Source organism: Acinonyx jubatus, chromosome B4 (assembly GCF_027475565.1).
Source record: "Acinonyx jubatus isolate Ajub_Pintada_27869175 chromosome B4, VMU_Ajub_asm_v1.0, whole genome shotgun sequence".
In the NCBI taxonomy this organism is placed as follows: domain Eukaryota; kingdom Metazoa; phylum Chordata; class Mammalia; order Carnivora; family Felidae; genus Acinonyx; species Acinonyx jubatus.
Genome location: NC_069387.1, coordinates 72,026,674 through 72,042,054, shown reverse-complemented (window position 1 = coordinate 72,042,054; position 15,381 = coordinate 72,026,674). Strand labels below are relative to the sequence as shown.

General features: G+C 41.0%; 1 protein-coding gene across 3 annotated transcripts; it reads left to right on the top strand.

The window, feature by feature from the left end:
• The first annotated feature begins 917 nt into the window (after positions 1–917).
• Positions 918–14,974, top strand: SLC38A2 (solute carrier family 38 member 2). Of its 3 annotated transcripts, none has more exons than XM_027035961.2 (16): positions 918–1,273; positions 2,479–2,595; positions 2,911–2,992; positions 3,140–3,255; positions 6,138–6,211; positions 6,298–6,390; positions 6,520–6,601; positions 8,003–8,085; positions 8,482–8,540; positions 8,653–8,820; positions 9,228–9,307; positions 9,422–9,522; positions 10,090–10,214; positions 10,557–10,701; positions 10,823–10,920; positions 11,975–14,974. In XM_027035961.2, the coding sequence occupies exons 2-16, from the start codon at positions 2,480–2,482 to the stop codon at positions 12,071–12,073; spliced, it is 1,521 nt and encodes a 506-aa protein (XP_026891762.1). In that variant the 5' UTR covers positions 918–1,273; position 2,479; the 3' UTR covers positions 12,074–14,974. The 3 variants fall into 3 exon arrangements, with proteins under 3 accessions (XP_026891762.1, XP_026891760.1, XP_014921315.1); XM_027035959.2 differs by having other exon boundaries at positions 919–1,273; positions 2,398–2,595; XM_015065829.3 differs by lacking the exons at positions 918–1,273; positions 3,140–3,255.
• The last annotated feature ends 407 nt before the right edge of the window (positions 14,975–15,381 follow it).

The window sequence follows — 15,381 nt, the reverse complement described above, 5'->3', positions numbered from 1 at the left end:
GGGATGGACTCTTGCCTTTCGGCAGCACAGAGTATTCCGCAGCGAAGGGGCCCCCTAGTTGCCTGGCTCAGCAAGACCACATCACCACTGGAAGGGAAGGACGGGCTCGGTCGGGAGAAAGTCTTCCAGACTAGCATTCCAGTGGAGGCAGCGCCTTTGTAAATACGAGGGAAGAAAGGCGAGGTGAGAAGTGCTCTCAAATTGGGCCTGGGGGTGGTGGAATGAGTGAAATGTGTCTGCGAAAGGAAAACTGGGAACTCCTACACCTTCTCAGAACAGCGGCTCCCCCCACCCCGGAGGCCCATCTGGGATCCCCTTTCAAAGGGTCTCTGGCTTGCTGGTCGGCATGTAGTTTTTCCCCTACGAGGGTTTTCCACGTTCATACAAAAAGGATAGACCGACATGGAGCTGGCCCCACCAGGCTAGTTTTGAAGAGTGAAAGCAGGTCTAGACAGAGAAGAAAGAACGAGAACAGAAATCGACCATGGAGACAACGTTGCTGCGTTAGTCCAAGTTTGCGAGAGAAAAACCCCAAGTAAATCACAAAATAACAGGCAGGAGAGAGTTGGGTGGGCGGGATGTGTCCCCAAAAAGCCTGGAGGAGAAAGCAAAGACTGCTGGTAACTCGGACGGGAGGGAAATGAAGCAGAAGGCTCCTTAAAGACAACCGCATGTGTTGGGCACATATCGAGGTTGACATGAACAGGCCAAGATGAGCATGGGGGGTCTTTCCGGGCTGACTAGGAGACCGGAGAGAGTGGGATTTGGCTCTCCGGAGGGCGGGGGGCGCCAGCGGGCGGAGCTACGGCCCCGACTGGGCCGCGGGTAGAGGGGTGGGACGGGGCGGGGCCTGCGGGCCCGGGCGGGCCGGGGGCGGAGCCCAGGTGGTGTTGATATACAAAGAGACAGCACCCCGGCGGCTGCGGCCCCGCCCCCTAACGCGTCCTCCTGGGCGGCCGCTATAACCCGCTGCTCGGCGGGCAGCTTCAGAGCCGCGCGACGCCGCCGTCCTGGAGCACTTTACCCACAGCACCGCTGGCAGCCGAACCACGCGTTCCCGTACACTCGAGCCTTTCCCTTGAGACGGCGGACGCCGGACGATTGGGGCGGCAATTTGCCATTTCCTTTTTTTTGCTAAAATTATTTTTCCTGCCTATTGTTGGGTTTTTTTTTTTTGGTTTTGTTTTTGTTTTGCGATTTTTGTTTAGCTGAGAAAACCCCACTGAAGGCGTTTTCGTGACGTCTCCGGGATACGAGAGCCGAGACCACCGAGGTAACGCGCGCGGGGGCGTCTGTGCAAAGGGCGCGGGCCCAAGCGGGAGTGGGGGAGGGGCGTCCGGGAGGGGCCGCGGCTGGAAGGCAGCTGTGGGGTCGTTTCCTCCCAGGACTGGGGTTTGTGGTCGGCGGGGCCCGTCTTCGACCCCGGCCCGTAAGGGGGTCGCCGCCCTCCTCCGGACGGGGGAGGGGCGCGGCGCGGGGGCCGCGTGCCCGCCGGGAGGGGAGCCGCATCCTCCCGTTAGGGGGAGGGGAACCAGCCCGGCCCGCGGCCCCGCTGCGGCAAGTCTTGTGACTGATTTGCATTAATAAAAAAATTAAATCGAGGGGTCCTGGAATTTGGGAGCAGCGGAGGTGGGTTCGGGCTTCTGGTATACAGAGGCCACGGTTGGGGAAGACGGGCCAGGAACATTTGATAATCGGCGATCGATATTGCATCAGTTTCCTTTCCGGGCATAGGAGGGGCCACCCGGGCGAAGCGCTCGCGAGCCAAATGCCTGTAGACGAGTGTGCTCGAGGGCACGGGCGTGCGCGTGTAAACAAACCCTCGCCGCCTCTGCTTACTGGGGAACGGGTGTTCTCCCCTTCTCGAGAGAGGACTCCTGTCAGCCCTTTATGCCCTCTTCGAGTCCGCTATGTGCCGCAGACGCAATTCCCCGTGTGGGGACCGTGGGCACGAAAGGACGGATTACGCGCACTGCTGTTGCAAATCCTAGAAACGGGGAGCGGTGCGCCTGGGGTGCGCGCACACCTAATCAATGCCCGGCGTGCCTGTGCACGACCAGAGAGGCTGGAGGAAAAGCAAAACAGCCCCCTTGCACCCCACTCCTCATACTTGGGATAATGGAGAGGGTGCAGTACCAAAATCCGTTGGAGAGGGTCCGAAGGGCACGGGCCTCTGCGGGCACATCGCCGCGGTGGGACCATCTTTGTTCTTCGCGGCTTCGCTGTCTGTACTTTTCCGCCCCTTGGCGCGCCCCCGCCCCTCTCGCTCGGCTGGTACTTTTCCACTCGCCTGGCCGGGGATGAATCAGCCGCGCTGCGCCTCCCCGCGGCGTCACGTGACCACGGCGGGCGGGCGGGCGCTGCAGTCCTGACGCGCCGCCTCTACCTTCTTCGCAGGCAGCCGCGCGGGCCGGTGCACTGCCAAGGACAAAAGGAGCCCAGTGTTGATCGCTGTACCCTATTTCCTCCCGGTGCCAGCATGAAGAAAGCCGAAATGGGAAGGTTCAATATTTCCCCGGATGAGGACAGCAGCAGCTACAGTTCCAACAGCGACTTCAACTACTCCTATCCCACCAAGCAAGCTGCTCTGAAAAGGTAGGAGAAGTTGTGTGCTTTTTTTCTTAAAACGGCTGGGGGGGGGGGGGGGGTCCGGGGTTCTTTACCCCCGACTCTGCTTCTGTTGCTTTAATTTACTGTAGCATTTGGAGAGTGTGTAATCTCTGAAAAAGTATCCGATTGTCGCAGTGACAGTATTTCGTGTGAAAGTTGACTCCTACTTAATTCTTAGGCGTTTTACTAAAGGTGTGTGACAGCACTAAAGGGCAGTCTGTGTTCAAGCATTCCGTTGTATATTTCAAAAACAGTTCAGGTTTACCCTTTTTCTTTTTTTTTTTCTTTTTAACCTCACAGCCATTATGCAGATGTAGATCCTGAAAACCAGAACTTCTTACTTGAATCGAATTTGGGAAAGAAGAAGTATGAAACAGACTTTGTAAGTTGAAAATAATAATTTGTGTGTCTGTGGCTTTATGGAGTAAAAGAATAGTTTTACGTTTAGATTTCAATCTAACTTGCCCAAAGCTGGTTTTCTCCATTTAATTATTGTTATATGTTTGGTTATCGTTTTCCCTCTATGTAGCATCCAGGTACTACTTCCTTTGGAATGTCAGTATTTAATCTGAGCAATGCGATTGTGGGCAGTGGAATCCTTGGGCTTTCTTATGCCATGGCTAATACTGGAATTGCTCTTTTTATGTAAGTATGTGTAAGTAGTGAGTCTGCCATGCAGGGCAGTTAATATGACAATAAAACATACTTTTGGCTCCAGAGATGGAATTTACAGTTGAAGTAGTTGACTTAAAAATCATTTGTGTGAAATTTAAAATGAAAAATCCAAAAACCTCTTTATTCTGATGTGTAACTGCATGATACCAAGAAAGCCAATTAGGAAGAAGTAGTACAACACTTAAAACTAATAATTAAACCAACAGTCTTTAAATCAATTGGAATAGTTAAAAGTTGTAACGGGTTGAATTGTGAAGAAGAACTATTGATAAATCCAAGGTGGTTAGAAATTTTGTTCTGGCAAAATGGAAAGCAAAAATACTAATAAGTATGGTACTTCCAAATTGGTTTATAAATGAGTTTCCCCAAGAACCTTTGCATAAGGAAAACAGACTTTTTAAAATATATAGGGTGTGGTGGTATTTGCTTAACCTGGAACATGTTTGTTCTAAGAAAAGTGAGTCATAATTTTCTGGACACTGAAAGAACCCATATGTGGTGTGGTTTTTTTTTTTTTTTTTCCTTTTTAATATTTATTTCTTTCAGGTCTGTGTGGTTGCTACATGCCATAGCAAAGAAATAAATATTTTAATAAGTACTTGCTTTTAAATGTTTTTTTTTCTCCTTAGTTGCCCAATTAAAATTACTTATTCCAGTGCTTTCTAGCATAAATGCCTAGACTAGAATTTGGGGGCTATAGAAGACAGTGGTTGTTAACTGATGTGGGGTCACTAATCCTTGGAAAATAAGACAAGTGTGGACATTATGTCCAGAAAAGAAGAAGTACAAAAGTACATGTAAATTTGACCATACATTTTCAGTGATGTCTGTATCATAGCTGTTAAGTACCTATGGGCTCCTGGCTAAGGCAAGTTCTGTAGAAGATAGTGTGATTTATTGTGCAGATGAGGAAACTATACCTTACAGGGAGTATGGAATTGTCCCTTTTGTGACAGATGTGTTTTAGTTAGCTGCCTGGTGCCATCTACTCAAGTTATTTTCTCCAGCAGAATAGCATGTTCATGAAAGGAAAAGCAGACCTTTGCAAAGTTCTGCTTTGTGGTGAAATTCCACACTGAAGTTAAGCCTGGCTTTGAGCATTGGAAGCTAGGATTCCAGCAGCTTGCTTCTTTAGCATGAAGCTTTTGAGAATTCTTACTAAGGGGAAGTACCAGGAATTTACATCGAAAGGACCCTAGAGTTTCAAAGTTTTTACTGGGGAGCTTGAATGGCGTCATTGTTAAATATTTGAAGTCCTTCCTGGCTCTTATTATAAAAACCAGAGATAGTCTTTAAAGGCTGCTGGTATGGTTATATGATATAATTACACAAGACAAAATGGCACCTGTTTCATAAGTGAAAACAAAATTCTGATGTTACCCTTGCACTTTTGAAATTACCTATACTTTGGTAAAGTCTCTGTGTTTGATTAACCTTTTTAATAAATGGTTAAATAACATCAGGAGTGATGAAGTGAGTGTTTAATCCCATCAGTATCTTACAAGGTATATTTAGAGGATATAGAGGTATGGAGGTAAATGGGCCAAAAGCCACGTGGCTGCCATAGTCTGGTTAAACAACTCTAGCTACGCTTATTAGGCAGACTCAGTCTTGAAATTGAAAGTGACCTCAAAGGTTATGAAGTCCATTCATCCCTCATTGTAATTTCAGTGTAAGAAAGAAGGGCTGAATTTGTCAACATACTTTGAACATTGCTTTTGATTACACCAACAACTTTGTACAGTTAGAAGTAAAAGTAAGGCTGATGGTGTCATTTTTCCACCTCAGACTAGACCCCATGAAACTTGTGGCATGAGAATGGCAGTTTTAATGCAACCACCTAGGTTTTAACAGACATCCGGTTCTTTGCCAGACCTGATATGGTACCATATTCAGTGTTCGTGTACAGAATCAAAAAAAGGGGCTCTCTTGTTTGCGGAGTTTTCTGTGCTTTCTCTGGTTTTGACTTTTTTTGTTGTTGTTGTTCTTTTTAATAAAATGAAATCCATACTTTTCTTGGCTTACCCAGGAGGGGAGGAAAGTAAAGCTGCAATGAGAAAGAACTTGTGCCCTTAAAACTAAGTGACATTAGGGAACCTTTAGTTCCTCCCTATTTTTTAACTTTTTTTCTGTTCCACCAGATGGAGGGGAGGAGATAGCCCAGTCAACTGATAGCCTGCTTGTTCTAGCACAGGCATTGTTTAACTTTGTCATATTACTGGGCCTGTATTTACACCATGGTGGGCAATATGGTATATTGTCACAGTGGTTACTTCTCTGACTTGTGCCCAGTTGTTTGTAAAGCTGTGCCTGACTATCTCTTTTCCCTTTATAGTCCCATTCCTCCTCTTATTTATGTAGTCCAGGTGGTCTCAAGATCTTTCCTGAACCTGTCTCAGTTGCATTTCACAAGTGCCTTGTGGGCTGGGTTTACTGGCAGATAATTACCACCATTTTATAGATAAAAGGAACTATTAAAATGCAGAGAAGTGGCAAGGATACAGTTAAATATTACAGTGCCAGAATCAAAGTTCAAGTCTCATGAGTCCACCACCTTAAAGTTGAGCTTTCCTGGGTCTCCTGACACCTTTGAGTCAGTAGGTAAACCCCTGCTTTAACCAGTATTGTAGAACTAACACCTGAGACACGGTGCAAGTTTTTAGTACCAGGTAAGAAAAGATGACACTCTAGCCAGGAGAGTAAACACCAGTCCTTGGAGGCTTTCTGTCTAGCGCAAGAACTATTAGGACACGTTACGTTCCATATTTAATGTGTAGCTACAAGCAAAAGAATGGTCTTTAAATACAGCTGTGCTTATTGATAACCCTGTGCCTTTTCCTTCTCTTCACCAGAATTCTCTTGACATTTGTGTCCATATTTTCCCTGTATTCTGTTCATCTCCTTTTGAAAACTGCCAATGAAGGAGGTATGGTAGCATTCTTGCGATTTCTAAAACAATTTATGCCTATCACGATTTTCTCCCTTCATGCTTCTGTGTTCTTCATATTACAGGGTCTTTATTATACGAACAGTTGGGACATAAAGCATTTGGATTAGTTGGAAAGCTTGCAGCCTCTGGATCAATCACAATGCAGAACATTGGAGGTAAGGATTTTTAAAAGGTGATTTGGGTAGACTTTTTGCTCTTTGTGTAGCACAGAGTGGTGACACGTTACTTTCGGTGTCACATGCCACATTTTGCACTTGTAATGGTATAATTTTGTTTTCCTCCAGCTATGTCAAGCTACCTCTTCATAGTGAAATATGAGTTACCTTTGGTGATCCAGGCATTAATGAACATTGAAGATACAACTGGGTAGGTGCTAAGTAAGGTTACTCATAAGAAAAATTATAGTCTAAAATGGTTAGATACATTTTATCAAAGTTGGATACAAAATAATTACCAATAATTTTTCCATAAGTGTTCCTGTTGAAATTGAGCAAGAAGTCCCCCATCAACTGAGCTGAACTCTTAAGAAAGAGGGCAGGTTGAAGCTAGTGCTGTAACTCTGAATAACTTCTGTAACCTGTGTGTGAAAACAGGTTTTCTAGAACTTCACTTTTTTATATTCATTGAGAGATTGTAGCTGAATAACACATACTCCAACCTAAGTGAGGTTGAAGCTTTGAGTAATGTTAAAGACCAATCCTGTCTGATTTTTTGTAAATTTGAAATTCTTAAAGCTTAAATCTGTTCAAAATGTATAATACCAGAAAATGTATGACCACACTGTGGAAACCTTATCCTTGTAGCAAAGTTATTCCTCCCAGTGGAGGAACAGGTTTTTATCTAAAGTAAACATGGGGAAGGATCATTCACTTGCCCGCCTGCAGCTCATTATCTCAAAGTAGAGCAATGTGGTTATCTCTTTGGCTTGAGAAATTTAATAAGCCACCTTAAACACTAGTTTTCTGTGGGGTCTTTGTTGCCGAAGTAAGTGGAGTAGAATTCACAGGGCATTTAGAATTTGGAAACGGCTATTTAAAAGAGGGTATGGTTGATTACCTGGAAAGGAAGAGACCTCGTTAGAAATCTTAGGACACATGGGTAATCTTTTCTCTAAGTTCAGAAGGGACCTTTTGACTGTTTTTGGAGTCAAGGTGGGTCATGGTGTCACAACATACTTTTGACAACCTGGAATAAATCCTGATTTGGGGAATTGGGTTTTGTTGTCTTTTCTTTGCCTGTGTATTTTACCTTAGTATGAAAAAGTCTCCTTGTTGACGTGTTGAATAAGTACTTGTGCTAATGGATGTCTGAAAGAAACTTGTTTTAAATTTTCTTGTCTCTAGCATTAAAAATTGCAGGCTCTAAAGCTATCTGTTACAGAGTTGGTGTACAATTCTTCTAAAAATGCTTCAAGATAAGATTACTGGCCTAACAATGCTGCTTTGTTCCTTACATTAGTATCAAGCCTTTAAGAAGCATTTTATGTTATGAATCAGCTGGCAGCCTTCCCAGAGCAGACAGTGGGACAAAAGTTATACTGTTCACACCCCATTTCTAACCTGAGTGAATATTCAGCTAGCACAGAGTTAGACATTTATTCCTGCCTATGCTCTGTCTGTGAATAAGCGGCACTTTTTCCAAACTTGTCTTTTTTGTGTGTTTATTTTTATAGTATTTCTATAAAATGAGTCCCAGGAGAAGATGTGTCTAACGTTCTGGGGATTTTCGTGATTGGTTTTGACCTTGTTTCTCTTTTCTTTAATTCAGACTGTGGTATCTGAACGGTGACTATTTGGTTTTGCTGGTGTCGCTGGTGCTCATTCTTCCTCTGTCACTGCTGAGAAACTTAGGTGAGCAAACTCCTCTCAAAAGAATTGAAATGAGCCTCTCACCAGCTAGTTGGCTTGCTCTTAATAGAAACGGAAAGCCAAAAGGTCCCCAACACATAACTTTGGAAGCGGGAGAATACACCCCTGTGTAGGCCTTTCAAAATCCTGTGGCCAGGGGCTAGAATGTCTTGTTGACATTTGATAATATCTCTGCTTCATAAATAATCATACAAAATGAAAGTTTCCACTCTTTCTGTTATTTATTTTTACATAATTCTATACCTGGGTATATAAGAATTAGAAATTTCGTATTGTGTTCATACTAAAGTCTTCTAGGCAGCATTGAGTTATTTAGTTGAGAAAATATACTTGCCTGCAATCTGCTGAATTAAAGTTTAATTTCTGCCCCTCTTACAGGATATTTGGGATATACCAGTGGCCTTTCCTTACTGTGCATGATGTTCTTTCTGATTGTGGTAGGTATAATTTTTCTGTAACACTAGAGATTCTCTTATGAGCCTAGTCACACTATTCAGTTTAACAAATGCAAAATTATTCAATTTAACAAATGCAAAATAATGTTTTCAGGTGATTTGCAAGAAATTCCAGATCCCTTGTCCTGTGGAAGTTGCCTTGATAATTAACGAAACCGTAAACAGCACCTTAACACAGCCAACAGCTTTTGCACCTGAGATGGTATTTAATGTGACTGATGACGATACTTGCAAACCACGTTATTTTATCTTCAACTCCCAGGTAACTGAATATAGTCTTTCTTCTTCCCTAAAATCTTACTTTAAGGAAATAGAGGGAAACTCTCCACCAGAAATTAGTTCCCAAGGAAAAGGGAGGAGAGTTAATAGCTACTCTTCAACCATGAGTAGCTAGTTATTGAATTATTGAGGACTGAGAAGAAAGCCGTAGGTTTGTATCTTAATATAGATGGAGAAATGAACTAATCCTATGATGTTAATAATTGACACATTTAGAAGTTAGGATGTTGGTCACACTTAGTGAACAGATTAGAAGGGAATCTAATTATGCAAGGGAGACTTTGAGGTTCTGGTCCTAAAATTCATTAATACAAAATAGAAGCTGCAAAACTGTGGTAACACAACGTGTTCCATAAGGATTTTAAGTAAATTTTTACTTTTTTTTTGCAGACTGTCTACGCTGTGCCAATTTTGACCTTTTCATTTGTCTGTCATCCTGCTATTCTTCCCATTTATGAAGAGCTGAAAGGGTGAGTGCTTTACTTATTTTTATATACATTCGTTGGGAAAGTTAGAAAAGTATTAGATTACTGCGATAACTACTGCTAAAATACAGATTTGTATTTTTCTCTGAACTTACACAGCCGCAGCCGTAGAAGAATGATGGATGTGTCCAAGATTTCATTTTTCGCTATGTTTCTCATGTACCTGCTTGCTGCCCTCTTTGGATACCTGACATTTTATGGTAATGTCTGGATTTCAGAAAAAGACACTTTGTGAAATAAAATCGATACTTTCTTGTGTATAATCTATCACTTGTATTCTGTCTATTTTGGTATATTTCATATCTGTGATGAGAACCTGAATTTGGAGCTTTAGACTATAGGAATATAGTGTATTTAATCTGTGACTTCTCAAGTCCAGGTTCATCTCATTAGTCATGTGATAGCATTTGTATGTGATGCGCTTGCACCTAAATTCATCCTCCCCACCTCCTCTTCCAATCACCTTTCTGTTATACAACACAAACTGTAAGCCAGACCATGGGATTTAGCTATTTAGCTCCTGTTGTTTTTGATGGGGGTCATGTGGCTAAATCTGCTTGGTATTTAGGAAAATTTCCCTTCAATGTTATTTTAATTGCATTAACCCTAATTCCAAATTAATCTTATTAGCCTCTTAGTTTATAGTCGTTTTGTGAGTAGCTAATAACTGGTGTAAATTTGCTGTAAGTTAGATTTGTTAGATTTTCTACCTGATCTCTAGAGGAAATGGCACACTTGAAGCTTTTTTTTTTTGTCTTTCCCCATAGAACATGTGGAGTCAGAATTGCTTCATACCTACTCTACTATCATGGGAACTGATATCCTCCTTCTCATCGTTCGGCTGGCTGTGCTAGTGGCTGTCACTCTGACAGTACCAGTAGTGATTTTCCCGGTAAGTAATCCCCTCCCTGCTCTGCTTTCATTCAGTAGGAATGCGTTTTTAAACATGTGGAGATTTGTGAGCAACACCAAGTTGATGGTCGTTTTTGAGGGATTTTTTTTTTTTTTTAATACTTTGTAGATTTTCCAAACATCTTGGGGCATTTTTTCCATAATTGAAGATCTAAAATGATCTTCCGGCATCCAGATGTTAAGGAAACAGCAGCAGAGGAAGGGACACAATTTAACAATTTAGAAAGCTGCTTTTTTAGATATATTTCCCATTATTTGGGATTTTTTTCTCCCATTAATTCAAAGCTGGAATTGCAATTTCTGTATGCGTTTTCTTTTGCAGATCCGGAGTTCCATAACTCACTTGTTGTGTGCAGCAAAAGATTTCAGTTGGTGGCGTCATAGTCTCATTACAGTGTCTATCTTGGCGTTTACCAATTTGCTTGTTATCTTTGTCCCAACTATTAGAGACATCTTTGGTTTCATTGGTAAGTTTGAGCAAGTGTCAGAAGTTTTTTCACATATCGGGGATTTTAAAGTTTAAAAAATGAGTGACAAGCGACTCACTGATTTGTCAAGACAATTTGTCAAGAAAATTTTCTTTTACAGGTGCATCTGCAGCTGCTATGTTGATTTTTATTCTTCCATCTGCCTTTTATATCAAGCTAGTGAAGAAAGAACCTATGAAATCCGTACAGAAGATTGGGGTGAGTGAGATACCCTGACTACCAGAAACTGTAATCTTCTAACCAGAATTTCCTCACCTGGTTTTAATTTTAGTCTCTTAGCTGTTTGTTGTGGTTATACTTATGAGTTTCTAGCAAATAGTTCTATAATGGTATATTTTGCATACAGGTGGAAGGTTGGGGGACGGGCGGTGAAAGACCATTTTGCTTCTAATGCAAGCCTAAGTTAATTGCAGGAAAGCTGTTGAGATATTTTAGAGAGAGGAATAGAGATAAAGAGTGAGATACTGACTCAGCTTTCAGTAGTAGTTTAACTGGTGTTTGCTGGAGTGCCCCTTGTGACAGACATTCAAATAGGCCTTCTTGTTAAAGGAGAGAACAGAACTAACCATCTTCAAAGCAAAGCTGTGGGGAGCTGTCACAACACGTCAAAGTGCCATAACGTACTTTAAAGTGGAATAACAACTAATTTTACAAAGAATATGATATGTTAACTGGTGGTGGGGCTATTTAGGGAGAAGACTGCTTTTTAGTTGTTACTCTGCTACAATTCGAGTCTGATTAAAGAACTAGAATTGCTTATAAAAATGCCATCTTGTTTTATTCAAAATACATAGTGGCAATAATTGCAGGGGGTAGAATTAGGAGTAAAGTTACTCCTGTCTCTTTGGAAAACTTCTGGGTCTGATGCAGGCTGCATTTTAGGATGACTTCGGTTTGATTCTGTGATTGAAGTTTTTGCTTTAAAAAATGCAAAAAACCCAAAACAAAAAATCAGTCCCATTCTATTACATGAAGGAGTTTATTAAGCACAGAACATTTATTTACCTTTTCATTTGAGACAAAGGAATGAAAAAGCAAAACTTTGGAAGATTTCAAAAGTAGACTTATTTTGTACTGCAGGTAACCCCCTGGTACCTTAACAACAGTTTAAATATCTTTAGCAAGTTAGCAAGGTATGTGAAATGCTGTCAGCGTAATTTTAGTAATTACAAGACTGTTTTTAAAAGTAAGAAGGAATGTTGAGTGGATATATTTCTTTGCTTGCTGATCAATTTCTCTTTGCTCATTGCAGGCTGTGTTCTTCCTATTAAGTGGCATAGTGGTGATGACCGGAAGCATGGCCTTGATTGTTTTGGATTGGGTGCACAATGCCCATGGAGGTGGCCATTAACTGGCACCACTGAAACTCCCATAGTCCACTTGATGCCAGTGTTGAGTCAACTCAACTCACTATGAAATTTCACCTAATGTTTTCAGTTTCACTTCCTTTTGAAGTGCAGATTCCTCGCTGGTTCTTCTGAGTGCAGAATAAGTGAACTTTTTTTTTTTTCTTTTTAAAGAAATTATTCTGTATACTAGAAATGGATATTAACAACAAAACCACGAGTCTCGGGTTAATGGAAGTGACAATTTTATTCCATTCCAGAGAATGGACGAACTCTTAACTTTTATCAAGCCACATGTTTGGCTGTGTCATTGTTTAACTTGGATATTTTATGATTTTACTTGAATGTGCCTAATGGAACCATTCGATGTGAGAAACAGTTCTTATTAATTTACAGCAAAGTATTGAAATAACCATTGAGGAAAACACTATTATGTTTTTGTACCAAAAATATTTAAAGACCTCAGAAGCACTATTTTACTTTTAAAAAAATTGCTTTTTTTTTAAACCTTCTCCAAAAACAACTGTCAACAAATTCCATTAAGAAAAAGTCATTGGTATTTAAAAACAAATGTTAGTATTATGAAATTATTTGCCTTTTTGTAGGCATAATAAGCCAAATACTTTTTTTACCCAAAAAATTTTTAAAGAAAATGATGTAATGAAAAATTATACCATGAATAGGAGCATAGTTTTTTCCATTCAGACTTCACCATTAAAGAATAATTGAATATTGTTATACCAAATCAGGTGAACTTGTTCATCACTTTTCTTCTGTGGCCCCAAATAATTTGCTTCGTTCAGACTGAGATATTTATGGCTTCAGTCTGTTAGAATGGAAGATACAATGCAAATATTTCTGTGGAAAGTAAAATAACTAATTTTGAGGTACCAAATAGTGCAATTGGGTAAAACAGGGTTTATTCAGTTGCATCTGTCTCCAGAGTTGTATTGACAGCTCTGGGTTTTGGGCCAGCCCTTTTTTGACATTGCTTCCAGCAGTGGAAAATGAGCATTTGATGGCTACAGGCCAAAACTATTGTATCCAGAGAGTGCAACTTTTCAAAATGCTCATCTGCTCCTGGAAGTGTGAATTACTTGATAATGTATGGCTTAGTTGTGTTCATGTTTTGTCTACAGTAGAGGTCTAATTTCACAGGTTACACCGATATTTGGTATAAGTTCTCTTTGTATAGGCCACTGGGTTTCTCATGCAGTAATTTTTTAAAAACTCATTTGCACTGGATTGTCATCTCATTCTTGTACAACACAGAATTGTTTACATCCAACAAGTGGTTAGCTAGGGAAACCAGTGCAACCTGAGTGTAAGGAGTTGGTCCAACTGCATGTGCACCCTGCCATTTCAATGCCAGTTAGAAGTGAAAAAAATTACTTGGCTTTAAGAGCACATTTATTGTACGTTATGGTGTATGGTGAATATATTAAATAATGTGGTACTTTGCTCATCAGGCATAATGTCTAAAATCCAGTATATACATAATTCCATTAGTGGTTGAGGGAAGCAAATAATGGAATCATTAATTGGTCATCTGGCTCTTAAGGTTTTCTCTTGAACTAAGCATTTCTAGTTGTAGGCAAGGGCCAGAAATGTGGCAGACATGGTTTTTGTTACACATTCTTGTATTATATGTGAGTAAATTGCAGACAGGATGTGTCTGTAAAGACCCTTGTGGATGGAACTGGAAGACGTCTTGTAGTGCTACATTGGGTGAAACCAATGGTCCATTTTTGTTTCTACAAAAATTGAGTAATTGGGGACCATCTAGAAAGGCAGTGAGAAGATGGATTCTACAGCACTGCTTTCATTTAATTGGGCTTTGGCACTCCCTTCAAATCCAGAACCTCACCTCTAGTTCAGACCAAGAATTGGCACTTCTACTTGAGTTCCTGGAAGGATTGCCGACTTTGTATCTGAGACCTGCCAGGGAATATACCAAGTAGAGTTGTTTTCTACAGTTTACATCCTTTCAATGTGGGAGAAACTACCATGGCAACCAGAAAGGAATGGAAAAAAGAATTTTCTTCTCACAGCGAATTGATGTGGGGAGGCTCCTTCAATCCTCTTTGGCCGTTTGAGGTTCAAAATGAACTGCCTAGAGTAAATTCCATTGCATGATATTCTTGGAGCTATCTTGTCTGCCTTGAGGTTCCTAAACAGTGAATTCCCATTAATGAGCAGTCTTCAGTATTAAAACCACTGTCTTGTCACCTCATTTTGCATTACTGTCTTCCGTGGATGTTTCAGTTATAACTGTAATGTTATTTATAGAACAGCATTAATCCATTAAAGCTAACCTATTTTTCAATATTTATGATAATCTGTACATACATTGTCTGTCCATATGTATTTGTAATATATAATGTATATAATGTCAGGTTTGGGTCTGGGTTCAAGTGTATATATTCCTGTAAGTTTCTTAACTGCATTTTGATGAATTCACATTATGTATCTATAAGAATTGTCCCCAAAGTACCTGTACAGAGATTTCAATATAAACAAATTGACAAATTATGTAAACACTAAAACCTTAAAGTATTCTTTAAGTTGTATTTGCAATAAACAGACTGGATGAACATCACATTTTTTCATGAAAACTTGGTGCAAATTCAGATCTCTTATTTAAATTTTAAATAAGGTCTAATTTTCAAAATGCAGTAGTTTCAAAATGTGATCTAGTGTAATGAAATCAAATGTGATCTAGTGTAATGAAAGATCTTTGAGAACCTGGGTGTGTTAGCTTTATGTATATAGTGTAAATACCCCCACTGTACTGTTAGAGGCCAACACTTCCACCAGGACTTGTTGGCAAAGAGTGCTACACCGTTTCAATGAAACAATGTATGTTTGTTTTAACTGAACTAAAATAAATACATGCTTAATCCTGAGTAGTCCGTGTTTTCTTTGAGGTAATGGGATAAACAGTCTCTGATGTATTTTACATCAGGACCTACTGAGGTGTCCATATAATGGTAAGGAGTATGATGAGAATGGTCAGAAAAAAGTTTTCAAGTTCCTAAAAGTGTGAAGAGGGAAGGAAGAACCTGCTGAAAGGCCTCCCAAGGACCCAGAGTTGGGCCTGCTGTGGGTAGGCCAGTAGTGCATCAGGATCACCTGGGAGCTTTTTATGAGTGCAGCTACACAGTCTGATTCCATAGGTCTGGAGGGCAGCCCACAGGTCACCCCCACCCCCACCCCAGAAACCTACCCCAGCTGATGCTGAGGCACAGATAAAACTAAGGGGTGCTGAAATAGGCCTAGGAAGAAGTCCCGTGGAGTTCAGCTTAGGTGAGGT

Coding starts and splice junctions, on each gene's coding strand:
- SLC38A2 (XM_027035961.2), top strand. CDS start 2,480: ATGAAGAAAGCCGAAATGGGAAGGTTCAATATTTCCCCGGATGAGGAC. Junction 9,308..9,421: donor ATTTATGAAGAGCTGAAAGG/GTGAGTGCTTTA, acceptor GAACTTACACAG/CCGCAGCCGTAGAAGAATGA. Junction 10,921..11,974: donor AATCCGTACAGAAGATTGGG/GTGAGTGAGATA, acceptor TGCTCATTGCAG/GCTGTGTTCTTCCTATTAAG.